Source organism: Cetorhinus maximus, chromosome 3 (genome assembly GCF_964194155.1).
Source record: "Cetorhinus maximus chromosome 3, sCetMax3.hap1.1, whole genome shotgun sequence".
Classification (NCBI taxonomy): Eukaryota; Metazoa; Chordata; class Chondrichthyes; order Lamniformes; family Cetorhinidae; genus Cetorhinus; species Cetorhinus maximus.
Window position 1 is genome coordinate 18,785,017 of NC_135881.1, and position 17,431 is coordinate 18,802,447.

General features: G+C 41.8%; 1 protein-coding gene across 1 annotated transcript; it reads left to right on the forward strand.

Moving 5' to 3' along the window:
- Positions 1 to 763: 763 nt before the first annotated feature.
- LOC144672684 (uncharacterized protein C9orf152-like) lies at positions 764 to 16,187 on the forward strand. The gene is made up of 2 exons (XM_078534581.1): positions 764 to 1,170; positions 13,743 to 16,187. Exons 1-2 carry the CDS (start codon positions 939 to 941, stop codon positions 14,342 to 14,344), a joined length of 834 nt encoding a protein of 277 aa, XP_078390707.1. The 5' UTR covers positions 764 to 938; the 3' UTR covers positions 14,345 to 16,187.
- The last annotated feature ends 1,244 nt before the right edge of the window (positions 16,188 to 17,431 follow it).

Here is a 17,431-nt window from a genome sequence, read left to right on the forward strand (position 1 = left end):
TACTTTATATAAAGCTCCTGTTACAAAATAACATTTCTTTTGAAACCATGAACGTGCTGCAAGTATTTATCTACTAGTCATAAAATAATGCTGCACTGAAAGAGGCCATTCAGCCCATTGTGCCTAGTTTGGCTCTTTGAAAGAACTATCCAATTAGTCCGACTCTCCTGCCCTTTCCCCATAGCCCTGCAACTTAATTCCCATTCAAGGCAAGGAAACGTGTACAATTCTTGTCCCAACCTTCCCCTATTTCTTGTGTTTGTAAAGGTCCTACGTAAACGATTAGATCATAATTATGAGTCCTGTTCTTGTGCAAACTTGCTACTCCTATGTAGTGGAAAGAGCTATCCATTTCGTCCCATTCCCCTGCTCTTTCCCCATAGCCCTGTTTATCAAATTCCCTTTTGAAAATTACTATTGAATCTGCTCCATCACCCTTTCAGGCAGTGTATGCCAGATCTTAAAAACTGGCTTGGTTAACATTTTTTCCTGTCGCCCTCTAATTTTTAAAAAAATCTCTTAAATCTGTTTCCCCTGGTTACCAAGCCTTCTGCAACTGGAAACAGGTTCTCCTTAGTTATTCAGTTTAACCGAGTTATTTGCTCAGGTTTTATTTTGTTGTTTCACCCTGCAAAAATTTTACAGCACAAATTGACGGGAACGAATGTGTTAATCTTTTTTCTCAACCGCTGTTTTGGCGGCGCTTAGCATTTTTTAATGCACAGGTAAATAGTGTAACGTGTTCCTTGGTACAAAGGCTCAACCTTTTCGAGTCGATTTTTTTCAGATGGGTGACTTTTTGAGAGCTGTTCACATTCAATAAATGTGAGCCAATCCGAAAGGGCAGTTCTGAGAATTCGTAGCCTACCAGTGAATCTCCGGATGAGGCTTCTGAGTCATCTGCTACAATTGTGTTTGCTAACTTTAAACAAACGAGGATGTTCGTATCTAGCTGCTGTCCAAAGCTAACCTGCGTGTGGGAGCAGATGGTTCGGGGAAAAATGTACCTGACTCAAATAATCAACAGGCGTAACCACTCAGCAGTCAAATACTGCCAGAGTAGCATTGTAGAAGACAACTCACTCATGATGGATATAAATGAACTGGAAGAGCAGTATGACTCCATACGACAGCAGCAAAAAGAACAGACACACGTTGTTTTTAGAACAGGTAAATGCCGAATCCTGAGATGAAATGTAGTTGGTTAACGTCTCCATAAGGATTCTTTCTGTAATCAAGTAGGAGTGGGAGCCTCGCAGTGCGTACGGTTATGTGCAATTTTAACGTGATCTGTATTTGCTGTATATTGCTGGTCTGGTAGAAGTTTTTGTTTGAGGTGAGACCTGTCGATCGTAGAACAACACACTGAAGGAGGCCATTCGGCTTTTCGTGCGTGTGCCTGCTCTTTGAAAAGAGCAGTCCAATTAGGCCTACTTCCCATAACCCTTTACAAGTATATATCCAATTCTCTTTTGAAAATGATTATTGAATCTTCTTCCACCACACTTTCAGACACGGGATTCCAGATTGTAATGTACTGTCAAAAAAGTCTCTTCATCCCCTCGGTTCTCTTGCCAATTTTCTTATATGTGTGTCCTCTGGTTACCAACCCTCCTGACAGTGGAAACAGTTTCTCTTTATTTACTCTAAACTCTTCCTTGTAGGTGATCATGGAGAAAGGTGCTCTATAAAAATGAGGGTAATGCACAGGACAGAGTTATGACAGAGACAAAACGGCCATATCCATCACCATCAGAGCAGGCACCCTGTTACAATAGCAAAATATGTGGATGCTGGAAATCTGAAATAACGACAGAAAATGCTGGAGACATTTATTAGATCAGGCAACTTTTGTGGAAAGAGAAGCAGTAGATGTTTCAAGTCAATGACTTCATCCAAACACAAGTTCCTTGTTTTACTAGCATGGAAACACTGGCAGAGCTAATAGCCTTTAAAACTGAGGCCAACCTTGTTCATGCCTTAGAATGTATGAAGAAAAAGCACATTTTTTAGTCTGCAGGCATATGTTACAATCATTGGAGTCTAGAAGAATGAGAGATGATCTGAGGGGGCTTGACAGGGTAGATGCTGAGAGAATGTTTCCCCTCAAGGGAGCATCTAGAACTAGGGGCGGGGGGGGGGGGCATAGTTAAAAATAGGAAGTTCCTCATTTAAGGCAGAGATGAGGAGGAATTTCGTTAATCCTTGGAATTCTCTTCCCCAAAGAGCAGAAAAGGCTGGATCATTGTATATATTCAAAGCTGAGTTAGACAGATTTTTGATCTACAAAGGAGTATAGGTTATTAGGGGTTGGTGGGGGGAAATGGCAGGCAGGAAAATGGACTTAAGGCCTCAATCAGATCATCCATGAACTTATTGAATGGTGGTGCAGGCTTGAGCGGCTGAATGGCCTTCTCCTATTTGTTATGATCTGATGATGTCAATCACACCCAACCCCAACCATTGGCTTGAATGCATATGAAAATATCACAAAAATTATGTGGGTAATAATTCTTCTGTCTCTAGCCCCCTCGAAGGAGAGTGGCTTTAAGAAACACTTGGGTTTCAGCTGTGCACCGTTTCTTTGGTGTTTTTTCCTAAGCAGTGTAGAGATTGTTCTGGCTTGTTGGATGCAGGTTGAATGAATAACCTGATGGTCTGGAAATACCCAAATTCCATCATAAGAATATGTATTTGAAGAAGATTTGCAACATTTAATAGATTTTCATTTTGCTCCTCTGCTACCCTGAGATACGTTTCCCCAGCCTTGCAGTACTTTATTCAGATAAAAACCTAAGCAGAAAGTTATCAGGCTATTCAATTTATGTAAAGCATTAGTGTTGAACTTGGTCGTGACCTCAGCCAACATTTATATGCACATCCAAACAGAGTCAATAGACAGCTATCAGGGACAGGAGTCAAGCAGCCAAGCTGAGAAGAGAGAGAGAGAGAATTTTAGATGCAAGACTCCAGAATTAACAGGCAGAATTTGCCCTTGATGGGTGGGCGGGCCCCGCCACCATTTTGAGTGGGCGGCGGGGCCCGCTTCCTGCTGCGCTTCCTATGCAGGGGGGGGGGGGGAGGGATTCCCTAACTGTCAAAGTGCTCATGTGCGAAAGAGCGCACATCTCCCTGAGACTAGGTGCTGTCTTAGGGAGATCGGTGAAAGCTTTATAAACATCAAAAATAGAAAAATAAAAAAATTATGAACATGTCCCCATCATGTGGCAATGTCACACGAGATGGGACATGTTAATAAATATGACTAAAACTTTATTAAACTTTTTAAAAACAGACATAAAACCTCATCCCGCCAGTAGGTGAGGTTTCATGTTTTTTCAGAAGCCTGCCGGGGCTCCTGGCCTTCCCGCCAGCCTTAAGGTTGGATGGGCATGGCCTTTAATTGGGTTAACTACCCTGTCAATGGCCTCAATTGGCCATTGACAGATCGGCAGGCGGACAGCTGATTTTGCTGTCCGCCCGCCTTCCTGAATATTTAAATGGGGCGGGATGACATCAGGGGTTCCTCCCAACATCATCCCGCGTCGGCAAGCGGGCCCTGCCCCCAACTCGCCGACGGAAAAATTCTGGCCAATGAGTATTAGAACCAGGAGAGTTTTGAGCTGAGGTGGCTACACTTAAGATGCTAGCGATGCCTATGTTGAACTGGGAGTCTATAGCCGTGGGACGGAGGAAATTTGAAGGGATAACCTTTCCGGAAGTAAGCGGAAGGCCGAAGAAATCTCAACCATATGCAAACCTTTGAAACAGTACTCAGACCAAGTGGTTAATCATCCAATTTCTGATAAATGCCTGGCTTGAGTTTATAGGGGATGTAAGTCAAATGAGTGTAGAAGGAAAGTTGAATTAATAAGTTTGATTTAGAGAATAAGTAACTGTGCTCATGTACTTTTAATAGTTTTAGCATAGCTGATCATTTAAGGTTGTGCAGAGTTATTAGTATCCATGTTCTTTGATTTTTTTTTGTGTAGTAAAATCCTTTTAAACGTGAACCATGTGGCTTCACTCTTTTGGTAAATACCCTGGGTTTACAGATTTCAAAAAAAAGAAATGAAAATGAAGGAAAATGTGTGGGAAAGCACATTAGACAAGGCTGAGGGGACACCTAAAAGTGAATAAAATTACGAGAGCTCTAGATAGAGTGGACAGGAAGACTCTATTCTCCTTGGTTGAGGGGTCCATAACCAGAGATTTATGTTAACAGGTACTGAGTTTAGAGTGGATTCAAGGGGAAATTTATCCACCCAGAGGACAATGTGGATCTGGGACTCTGTCTGGAAGGGTGGTAGAAACAGAAACCCTCAACATATTTTAGAAGTGCTTGAATATGCTTCTGAAGTGCTGTAACCAACAAGGCTCAGACCAAGAACTGGAAAATAGGATTAAGCTGAATGGCTACATGTTGGCCAGGGCAGGCATGATGGGCCAAATGGCCTCCTGCTGTAACAGTTCTATGATTTCTAGATTAGCTGTAATTGTGAAGGATGGAAATGGAGAAGCTATTGAGGAGAATGTTAAATACTTTAGTCCTCAAAATTATGGAGGTGTAGAAGCATGTCAGGAACAAAGGGAACAAGGGGCACATGGGTATGCTCCAGAGATGGCCATTGTGACTGACCAAATATGAGGTACGAGGCTTTCTTGGTCAAAAAGAACTTCTAGACTTCCTTATACATCTGACAGATTTTTAAAAGTCTTTGTTTTATCTTATCTTTCTTTCTACCCATTTCAAACATTTTGCCATATTCCATTATGGCCTTTTGCCCTTCCCTTAGTTTTCAGAGAATTAAAAAATATCTGTGGGACTGAACCGCCATTTAAAACAGTCAGATGCCATAGCTGTTGTCTCTCTAAGAACTATTAAACGAGCACTGTCACTTACCACATGGTCACAATGGCACACTTTTCACTATTTCAATGCTCTCTTGGCCAGCTTCCTGTCTTCCACCCGCCATAAACTTGAACTCACCCAAAAATCAGTTTCCTGCACCTTAACTTGCACCAAGTCCCTTTCACCCATCACACCATGCTCGCTGGATTACATTGGCTTCTGGTCTGGCGATGCTTTGATTTTAAAACCCTCATCCTCCATCTTCAAATCCTTCCATGGCCTCACTCCACCCTATCGCTCTAACCTCCTCCAGCTCTACAACTCTCCAAGAGCTCAGGCTTCATCCAATTCTGGCCTCTTGCACATCCCTGATTTTACTTGCCCCACTATTGGTTACCATGCCTTCAGCTGCCTAGGCTCTGAGCTCCAAAATTTCCTCCATTAGCGCTTTACCTCTCTCCTACCCCCTCCTCCTTTAAAAAAAACCCTTAAAACCTACTTCTTTATCCAAGCTTTGCGCTAATGTCATCTTCTTTAGGTTGCTGTCAGTTTATTTGCTGATTATGCTCCTTGGGATGAGAACATTAAAAGCGCTTTATATACTGTTGAATTTAGCTCTGTTATCTACGTGAAATAGTCTGGGTACACATCTTCACAATCACTATATTATTCGCCAAGGGAAAGTTTGCATCACATTAGAGGGTACATCCAGTTCAAAGCATAACCATGTAGCTACCAGGATGATTTCATTTTTTTTTTAATGAATTTTCAGTTTTACTGTTAGCATAGAGACAATTGGCAGGAAGCTTTCATGTTGTTGTTAACTGTCTCACAGTACTCATGTAATACAGATCAACAGCTTCCTTCTGGATTTTCAGTTGGTACAAACACATCAAAGATTAATTTAATTGCACTTATGCAGCAGCCACATCAGCCTTTACAGAAATAAATCTCAAATGATTGGAAAACAGGCTTTTTAAGTTTGTTTTCACTCAATGTAAACCCTGGCACCAAGCTTCCTTTTCCCAAAATGTAAGTAGATCTTATAAAAATTCGAGGGTAAAATGGACATGATGGGTTAAATTAAATTGGAAAAAGGCAAATGAATATTAGTAAAATTAAGTCATATTGGACTTGAAGTGTTAACTCTAACAGCATCCACAGATGCTGCCAGCCCAGCCAAGTATTTCCAGCATTTTCTGCTTTTATCCAGCATCTGCAGTATTTTGCTTTTATTCAACTTCAAAATGCTTACTTTTACAATTAATATTATAAGCACTTTTTCAGTAGTTTGAAGCTAACACTACAATAATCACAATGTTTGAATAAATGTATTCAAAGTTGATGCATTTAAGAGGAAGCTGAATAAGTACATATGGGAAAATGAAATAGAGGGATAGGCTGATAAGGTGAGATGGCACAAGGCAGAAGGTGGCTCATATGAAGCAAAAACACCAGCACAGACCAGTTGAGCCGAATGGCCTGTTTCTGTGTTGTAATTTCTATGTAATTCCATTTAACTTATCACTGTCATACTAAATTATACAATATGTGGCACTGAAAATATGAAAACTTACAAAGTCAGCCCAGGGACTCTAAAGTTTCACTAACAGGAAACCAGCTTTAAGTACGACTCTGAGCATTATAAGTTTGAAGAGAAATTTCTTTGGATCAGTTTTGAGCAGACAAGGATCGACAGAACAAGGTTGGCCTTCCAATTTAAAACTAATGCAACAAAAAACAAATAATATAAAATTAAACAGGTAGGTGCACAGAGCTGAACAAACATCACCACTCAATGAAGCAATATATTAATTATTAAGTGGAATTGGGTGGTACAGTTAGATACTTGCCTTCAGTTCTGGAATAAGGGTTGAAATCCAGTCCAACTGCATACAATGGGGAAAGGGGGGTGGTGGGGAGCGCAGGGGTGTAACCAGAGGTAATTAAAATCATATATCTAGCTTTGCTAATGTAATGAAAGTCTCCTCTGCCTGCTGGTTGTAAGGGAATTATGCCAAACTGATTCAGATATCACAGAACTATCCCTATTTCAGCACTAGTTGAAAACCTCACTCAGCAGCCCATCGGATGGCTTGTGCAGAAATGGGAAAATGTTCACACTGTTGCAATAGAAGGTGTTCTTTCAAGATTGAGATTGATGCATACTGTTGGAGTAGAATACAGGAATCTTGCTGTGCAACTGTGCAATAACTGACCTGGAGTTGCTTGATACTGAATGGGAAGAGTTCCATTAGGCAAAAAAGGAAGAACTTGCATTAAAAGCCCCGTTTTACAACTGCAGAATGGCTTTACAGCCAATGAAGTGTAGTCACTGCTGTAATGTAGAAAATTCCCTAGCATTACCAGTAACTTCCTTCACCTGGATGAGCACAACTATTTTAAAAAAAAAGTTAAGCATAATTTTTTAAAACTGTTTAACATTAAAAGGAAATACAAATGGTGTGATTATTTCTTCACTGGAGACTCTATATTAAGCACTCTGATTAAACCTTTTACTCTGGTGACTCCTTGTGATAATTTAATACCAGAATAGAAAGACTGATTGGATTTGACCTCCAGATTTACAACCTGTATCAGATATACTTTAAACACAAGTCACAAGTTTAACCTGAAGGGTGTGGTTGTTCTGTAACTTTAACATTGCATGAAGTGTTTTGCGTAGCTGTCTTGCTCCTGCTGGATCCAACTTGATTGTTTTTTAAGCTCTGGGTTAATGTACACATGCGTACACACTCTGCTCCCGGCCATTAAAATGAACGTGTTTTAAGAAACTCAAAACTTTCCCGCTCTGAGAAGTTTTTAAACCACATTTGACACCATTGGAATTATGCTATAGAAAAGTGCAGCATGAAATATCTTAGAGAGGGCAGTCTCACACCACACAACAACATATTTATAAAGGACTTACAATGTAATAAAATGTCCCACGACGCTTCACAAGAACATTGTAAAGCAAAATTAAGCACTGAGGCACTTAAGGCAGTATTAGGAAAGATAGTCAAATGCTTGGTCAAAGAGGTATGTTTAAAGGATAGAGCATAACTCCAGTAGTGTCAAACCTTGGTTGGAATTTTACACCACCCTGACCCTGGCAGATGGGAGGGATGTAAAACCAGGTGGTATGGCAGATGATGTTATGCCCATCATCTACCTACCTCCACTGGTATTTTACCAAAGGCAAGGGGGGCGTTGGGCAGCCTGCCTGTCATTGGGCCACTTAGTGGCCTCCTTCTGCCACCACTGGTATTTTACCAACGGAAGGGCTGCCCATGCCACATGGCGAGACCACTATATGAACCCTGGCGGCCTTGTTGTGGGCTGGGGAGGGTGGCCCTTCCTGTTCTGGCATTGTGCTCAATGGAGGATCTGTCCCCACAGTACTTCCCACCCTCGCTTCTTTGCCTCACCTTCTCGATTGCAGCTCCCCTCATTGGGCCTGCCAGACTGGCCCTGATGAAACACACCCACTCACCTTTGTATCCAGCTCCAGCGACACTCCTCCTGAGGGACAGGCTGCAATCGTAAGAGTGGCCACTTCTCCTGGTGGCGCTGCTGGAACTAGGGATCTACTTGCTATTTGATTGGCTAGCATCACTCAGAGTTTGAGTTTCCTCCTCGATAGGGGCGGAAGTGTCAATCTGAGCCAATTAACATTACAATGGCCATTAAGGAGAGGTGGTGGCATAGTGGTGTTGTCACTCGACTAGTAATCCAGGATAATGCTCTGGGGATCCGGGTTCGCATCCCACCACGGCAGATGGTGAAATCTGAATTGAATAAAAATCTGGATGATGACCATGAAACTAATGCTGATTGTCATAAAAACCCACCTGCATTACTAATGTCCTTTAGGGAAGGAAATCTGCCATCCTTACCTGGTCTGGCTGACATGTGACTCCAGACCCCCAGCAATGTGGTTGATTCTTTAAATGCCCTCTGAAAGGCACTCAGTTCTCAAGGGCAATTAGGGATGGGCAATAAATGCCCACATCCCATGAGCAAATAAAAAAAAAAAAATCAGGCTAGGGCTTCCCAGCAAGATTGTCCCTGACATTTTGGCTGGGGAGTCAGTGCCTTAGAATTTTGTCCCAAGTTTCATAAATTTACCCAGAGCTATTTAAATGTACTGTTAATGTCATCCACTAGCACTATCAACAACCTGTGGAGATCTCTTTCCTGACCGGGAAAATTGAACTGGAGATAGATAGCAGAGATAAAATTAAAATTAAGACTAGCTACTGGTCCCAGTAGCCATAGTATAAATGTATTGTGAGAGATAGGACCATATGCATTGATGAATTACTCCAAGGTATGAATGATGTTTACATTGCAGTCCATTTTAATGTACAATATGTTCTACTCTCTTTGACTGGAGTACTTTTAGTGCAGTCAAACCATGACTATGCCAGATGTGCCAAGTGAATGGAATCTGACTGTTTAAGGATATGGTCATTGTAAACAGGCACATTTAATAGTTTGTAGAAAAAAAAACACTACACTTTGGACATGTTGAACAAATTGGCATGTATTGTACTGTAGGAACTGACAAGCTGTCCTTTTACTTAGAATACTGTGCACAGTTCTGGTCTCTAGAAAAAAAAGGGATGTAGGAGTACCGTAGAAGGTGCAAAAGATTTGCAAGAATGATACCAGAATTGAGAGAATATGCTTATCAGGAAATACTGAGCAAGTTGAGGCTCTTTATAGTGTAGAAAAGAGAAGGCTTGGAGGACATAACAGAGGACATGATGAAGAGGTTTGATGGGGTTGATGTAGACAAGTTGTTTCAATTTGTTGGAGAATCCAAAGCTAGGGGTCATAAATAAAAGATAGTCACTAATAACTTCAAGAGGGATTTCAGGAGAAAGTTAAGACAGTGGTTAGAATGCAGATCTCGCCACCACAAGGCATCATTAAGATGAATAGCGTAGGTGTATTTAAGGGGAAGCTAGATTAACACATGAGGCAGGATTTTCTCCCCATAGCGGGCGAAGTTGATGGGCGGGCGCACTTCCGATCGGCACCCCAGATCGGAGGTGCAGCACCATTTTACGTGGACGGGCCAATTAAGGCCCGCCCAGCGTGACGTCCGCACAGAAGCGCTGTGTGCTCCCTGTGCGGGCGGGCGGGAGAATCCCAAAATCGAGAGTGCGCTCTTTCACGCATGCGCACGAAAGAGCGCACTCCTCTCCCTGAGGCTAAGTGCTGCCTCAGGGAGATCAGCTCTAAATGTAAGAAAGCTAAAAATAGAATAATAAAATTTCCCTAACATTTCCCCTCATGTGACACTGTCACATGAGTTGGGACATGTCCATAATCTTTACAAAAACTTTATTAAAATTTTTAAAAACCTACATGAAACCTCATCCCGCCCGTGGATGAGGTTTCATGCTTTTTCTAATTCCCGCCGGGGCTCCTGGCCTGCTCGCCAACCTTAAGGTTGGACGCGTAGGTCCACTAATTAGTTTATTTACTCTGGCAATGGCCTCAATTGGCCATTGACAGGTCGGCGGGCGCGCAGCTGATTTTGCTGCACCCCCACCTACTGGAAAATTTAAATGGGGCACGGTGACGTTGGGAATACTGCCCGACGTCACCGTGCGTCATTTTACGTGTCGGCGAGCGGGCCCGCCCCCCGACGGGAAAATCCTGCCCATGAGGGTGAAAGAGATGGAAGGATATGTTGATGGGGTTAGATGAAGTAGGATGGGAGGAGGTTTGTGTGAAACATAAATACTGGCATGGACCAGTTGGGCTGAATGGTCTATTTCTGTTCTGTAATTTTACATGTATGACATTGAAAAGAAGCATTCCTAATGATTTACGCCACTAAATGATGAACATAAATAAGCAGTTAGAATAGATGCATAATATCTCATCCCATGTGGAAATGAGAATCATGTTACTGGCATAGTCATCGTGTGACCCATGCATACTCAATAATGTCATTGTGTGTCAGTGCATACTCAGTGAGGTCATTGAATAACCCAGTGCAAGCCCAAAAGTCATCTTTGTGTGGGCCAGTGCTTTTGCAGTGATGTTATCAGGTGTCCCAGCACATGCTTAGTCAATGGACATCTAGTGCATGACTATTAGCATCATTGTGTGGCTTGCCGCAAGTGTAGGAGGATGACATCACAGATCAATTGAAAATCCAATTGTACTGTACCCAGACTATTACTAATCACTCCATTAATCTAATTAAGAGAGAATGCTGTGAATGATGGGGCATTGCATGCGGGTTATGGATTGTTATCTCATTTACTGAACAGAAACTTAACATATAACATAAAATATAGGAGCAGGAGTAGATCCTACGGCCTCCTGAAGCCTACTCTATCATTCAATATAATCATAATTAATCATCAGCCTTAATTCCATTTTCCCATCCTCTCCCCATATGTCTTAGTTCCCTGAGAGGCCAAGATGGAGGACAGGGAGTCACTTTTTACATTTCAAAGTGAATAGTGTTCAGGATGATGTTTCCTTTGCGCCCCTTGTCCCTCTCCTCTGGTCTCCTGATGCCCGACAGTCTGCCCTTCCTGTGCAGGTTGCTGTGACTCTAATGATGACCTTGAAACCATTGCCAATTGTCGTAAAACCCCATCTGGTTCACTAATGTCCTTTAGGGAAGGAAATCTGCCATCCTTATCTGGTCTGGCCTATATGTGACTCCAGACCCACAGCAATGTGGTTGACTCTTAAATGCCCTCTAAACAAGGGCAATTAGGGATGGGCAATAAATGCTGGCCCAGCCAGTGACGCTCACATCCCAAGAACGAATTAAAAAGAACAGATACTGACTTGGTCCATGCCTTCAGCTAGTCTAAGACAGACAGCTCCTAAATGCTGGCCACTTCTGCCAAAGTTAAAAACCTGCAGAAAAATTCGGGCTATTAACAAGACCCTACCAATCTTAATTGACCTCAACAGGAGTGTGAACATGTACACAGGTCTGCACTCCCCCCGCTTCACGAAAATTTTTTGTGCTAAATTGAAGCAGGATGTTGGCACACACAATGTTGCTGCCAATTTTTCAGCCGTCCTCCTCCATTCGGATCACGAAAATCCAGCCCTTAATCTCTATTCCTCTCCCTCATCTGTATGTTAATGCTTAGTTTACTGAGCTGCTACACTTCTTTGTCGTTGTCCCAGATGGCAGCTTCCTTACCTGTTTTGCTGGGACTCCTGTTATGCTCAATGAATCATTCTAACTTTATAGGTCTGAAATTTTTATGAAAGAATGGGCATTATCTCAAACCAATCTAGCACGAGAAACACAACTCTGATCATTATTTCATCTGCTGCTGCCCTCCAGCTCATGGACTTATTCCACATCCTTGCGTGTTCCTGGCAATTTACTCCATGTGAATCAATTTTAACTTCATAGCAACATCATAAAATATAAAATAACCAAAAGACCACTTCTCAGCCAAATTGGCCAATGTTCTAAAATGAAATAAGGCATTACAGGATTCCAGGGTTTATCAAGTTTAGTGCTGTGAGTAGAGGCAAATGGAAATCTTCCTATTTGATGCACTAGTGTCAGCATGAAGCACTGAAAGATCAGTTATACCACAGCCAGATGTTAGGCACAGCTATTCTGCAGCAAGTGTGTCTCAGTCCCATTTTCAGGTGAACATTTTTTAAAGCTTCAGTATGACATAGGCCAGAATATTGCCGTCAGCTTGTGGGGGCGGGCCCGACATGCCAACGCGCAAAATGACGTGAGATGACGTTGGGCGTGCGTCCTGATGTTATCGCATGTCATTTAGATCTTTCGCTCGTCATTTAGATCTTTCACTCGGCGGGTGCACGCCGGAGGTGGCTGCGCGCCGACCAAACTGTCAACAGCCTATTAAAGCCATTAAAAAAGTAATCAAGCTTATTAACACCGCTGCCCGTCCAACCTTAAGGTTGGCGGGCAGGCGAAGAGCCCAAAGCAGCCTTCACATTTTCCAGGAAACGTCATCCACGGGTAGGATGAGGTTTCCTGAAAGTTTCATAAAATTAATAAATAAATTTGGTGAACTTGACAAACATGTCCCAGCTCATGTGAGGGGACATGTTTAAATAATTTTTAACTTTATAACAACATTTTTAAAGTAATTTAATCTTTTCTGAGGCAAGTCCGTGCCTCAGGGAGATTGTTGTGCTCTTTCGTGCACATGCGCGAAAGAGTGCAGGCCCCGACTCTCCTACCTCCGCCCACACAGGTAGCACTGAGCATCATGCTGGGCAGGCCTTAATTGGCCTGCCCATGTAAAATGGCGGCGCACAGCCGATTGTGGGCAGGGATTGGCTCTGCGCCCGCCCCCACCCGCTCCCGCCCAGCCCGCCCGACATAAGTAAGTTTCTGGCCATAGTTTCATTTTCCCATAGCAATTAATCTGAGGTTTCTCCGAGTGGGGTTGCCAGTGGGAGCCAAGTAAGGGACTTCTTTGTGCTATAGGCCCACTTCCACTAGGAAATTTATTGAAAATGTCTGAACTAATTTCACATAGAACCCTTAGATTAAGAGGTTACTTTCATCCCATGTCCAGGGTTTAACCAACTGAATCACCAGTTTCCATAGGGGGTAAGTTTACAGCCCCATCATGGTGGGAGAGGAGCCGTAAAATGCAGCGAGACCGGAAAATCCCACCAGCAGGAGGTGCCATAAAATTCCACCCTTGGTTTTTGTACCATTGCATGAATACAAAACACTTTCTTCAGTAATTGTCTTCCATTACCTTGTGATTTGATGTGTAGTCAGTAATGATGATGCCACTGTAAGTAAGGATTCATGGTTATTCAGCAACACTTGGTTTTCGGTAATGTTAAAAGCATGAACAAAAATGTGTTTCAAATGTTCTTTAAGTTGCAGGTAAAAGTAAACATGCAAATGGAGAATTCTTCAAGCTCCAAGTCAAAACAGTGTCAGTCAACCACACAGTACGAAAACCAAAGGCATTTGAAGAACGCCTTCCTGTTAACAGTGTCACGCTTGACTTTCCAAACAAAGATTATACCCAGAAGGGTGAAACTCCTTGGCGCACACATCTAGATATTCATCGCGTGGTGCAAGCGCAGAATGTGGGTCAAATGAGTCACTTGCAGGAAAACAAGGATATAGACGATCGAAATCAACAACGAGGTTCAATGATCAGAAATGTTCCACTCAGAAAAGGTGTAATTGAGTCATGTAACTACAAAAAAGCCAATGGTGAAGCAACAACGCATGTGGCCTTCAAACCTAATGAATTAAAGGCTATCCACTCTTTCACCAACCATAATCACTGCATACCTAAGATCAATAAAAGATTTTCATTTCCAAATGAGAGATCCAATATATGGGCAAGCAAAAATGGGCTTCTCACTAAAATAGCACCAACTGCCACAAAAGGGGATTATTACCCATTCCCTCAGATGAAAACACCTAGGAAGTCCGACACTGCCAAAAGCCTTGGCTTATATGCCAAGTATTAAGATATCTTCACCAAAACAGTAATCGTGAATGCCCCAAAAAACAAATTATTTTTCCTTAGAAATGCAATTACAAATAGAAGCAACGGCTACCCCATTTTGAGAATTTTAGCTTTCTGTTTCTGTTTCTTTGAAAACCTGTGTTGGAGGAATTTTCTTTTTAAAAGAAAATAGCTCCTTAAGAAAGTCTGCCGAAGAGACTAATGCAATTCAGTGGTACAATGATACAATATCAAATGGTACAATGCAGGTTTACCCTGGGTGATCACACACCTTATAAATCAGATGTGCATTGTAATGAATATTAAGCATTTTGATCTATTCCTCAATTAAATGGGATCACTAGTTTTTAAAGAGTTGTTAAAATCATATGTGTAAATGATATAATGTTGTAAACATATTAAGTGTGTTGTGTTTTGTGAAAAAAAATCAACTCTAATGTATTCCTTTGCACTGCCTTGCTATTTATACACTGCCTTGCTTTAGTCTAGTTTGCAGGGAAAGAATTAAGCTTCTTCATTTTCCACCCCACTGAGATAAAGCATTATGCTGTTGTAAAACACACTATCCAATGAAATAACAACAGAAAATGCTGGGAAAACTCAGCAGAGCTCTCAAGAAGAGTCATATAGACTCGAAACGTTAACTCTGTTTCTCTCTCCACAGATGCTGCCAGACCTGCTGTGTTTTTCCAATATTTTCTGTTTTATTTCAGATTTCCAGCTTTTATACTACCCAATGATCTGGTCAAAAGCCAGTGAAACATACCCATCAAGGGTAGGCCAGTTCAAATCATATTTGAAGCTTGAATTAAAACTTACAGGCATTATTTTGTCATGAGTTACTAGCATGTATGAACCTCCGCTATTTTAGCAGAGGCCTTGCCTTGTTTAAAATAAACAGATTAAAGCCTCAGTTGAAATCGTGAAGGAAGGAGTCCCGTACAAAAGCATTAAGCAAGTTATGTTTCCTGCATATGAGATGTGCACCTGAGGCCCTATTTTGTCTGCTCAGGTAAATGTAAAATATCCCACTATTTGAAAAAGAGTAAGAGGTTCTTTCAGGTTCCTGGCCAAAACATATCTCATAATCAGTAACGGTAAAAAAAATTGCTGTTTGAAGGAACAGATTAGTTAGAGCACTGACAGAGGCCATTCAGCCCATTGTGTCAATGCCAGCTCTCTGAATAAGGCACCTACTGCCCTGCTTTCTCTCCATAACGCTGTACATTCTTCCTTTTCAGATAATAATCCAGTTCCTTTTTGAATGCCTCAGTGAACCTGCCTCATCACATTCTTAGGTAGCACATTTCAGTTCTTATGCACTGCCGCATGTAAAGTTTCTCCTCATGCCTCTATTGCTTTTTTTGCTAATTACCTTAAATGTGACCTGTCGTTCTCAATCTTTCCACCAATAGGAACAGTATCTCCTCTGTCCAGATCCCTTATGATTTTGAATACCTCTATCAAAGCTCCTCTCAACCTTCTTTTCTCCTAGGAAAACAGTCTCAACTTTTCCAATCTATGTAACAGAAGTTCCTTGTCCCCAGCAACATTCTTGTGAATCTTTTCTGCACTCTCTCCAATGTCTTCAGATCTTTCCTCAAGTGTGGCACTCAGAACTGGATGGAATGCTCCAGTTGAGGCTGATCCAGTATTTTGTACAAGTTTAACATAACCTCCTTACTCTTGTACTCTATGCCCCTATTAATAAAGCCTAGGATACTGTATGCTTTATTAACCACGCTCTCAATCTCCTGCCACTTTTAATGACTTATTCACATAAACATCCAGGTCTGTCTGCTCCTGTACCCCCTCTAGAATTGTACCTTTTATTTTATTTTATATTGTCTCTCCTTGTTCTTCCTATCAGAATGAATCACTTCACACTTTTCTGTATTAAACTTCATCTGCCACTTGTCCATCCATTACACCAACTTGTCTATGTCCTTTTGAAGTTCTACACTATCCTCCTCATAATTCACAATGCTTCCAAGTTTCGTATCATCTGCAAATTTTGAAATTATGTCCTATACACCAAGGTCTAAATCTTTAATATATATCAGGAAAAGCAAGGGTCCCAACGCCGACCCCTGGAGAACTCCACTACAAACCTTTCTCCAGTATGAAAAACATCCATTAACCACTGCTCTCTTTCCTGTCACTCAGCCAACTTTGTATCCATGTTGCTACATTCCTTTCATTTCATGAGCTATAACCTTGCTCACAAGTCTGTTGTGCAGCACTGTATCAGATGCCTTTTGGAAGTCCACGTACACCACATCAACAGTATTTACCCTCATCAACCCTCTCTGTTACTTCTTCAAAAATTTCCAGCAGGTTAGTCAAATATGACTTTCCCTTAACAAATCCATGCTGGCTTTCCTTAAATCCACATTTCCCTAAGTGACTATTAATTTTGTCCCGAATTATTGTTTCTTAAACTTACCCAACACCGAAGTTAAACTGACTGGCCTGTAGTTGCTGGGCTTCTCTTTATACAATTTTTTGAACAAGGGTGGATAACATTTGCAATTCTCCAGTCCTCTGGCACCACCCCCAAGTCTAAAAAAGGCTGGAAAATTATGGCCGGTGGTTCCGCAATTTCCACTCTCACTTACCTCCATATCCTTGGATGCATCTCATGCACTCCTGGTGCCTTAAACATACGAATTAGGAGGAGTACGCCATTCAGTCCCTCAAGCCTCCTCCGCCATTCAATAAAATCATGGCTGATCTGATTGTGGCCTCTCCCTGCCTATCCCCTATACCCTTTGACTCCCTTGTCAGTCAAGAATCTATCTAACTCAGCTTTAAAAATATTTAACAACTCTACCTCCAATGCTGTCTGGGGAAGAGAATTCCACTGATGACCCTAAGAGAGAAATAATTTCTCCTCATCTCTGTCTTAAATGGGAGACCCCTTATTTTTAAACTGTATTCCCTCGTCTTCGTCTCTCCCCTAAGGGGGAACATCTTTTTAGCATCCACCCTGTAAAGTCCCCTCAGGATCTTATATGTTCCAATAAGTTCACTTCTCATTTCTCTCAACTCTAATGGATACAGGTCCAACCTTTCCTCATAGGACAAT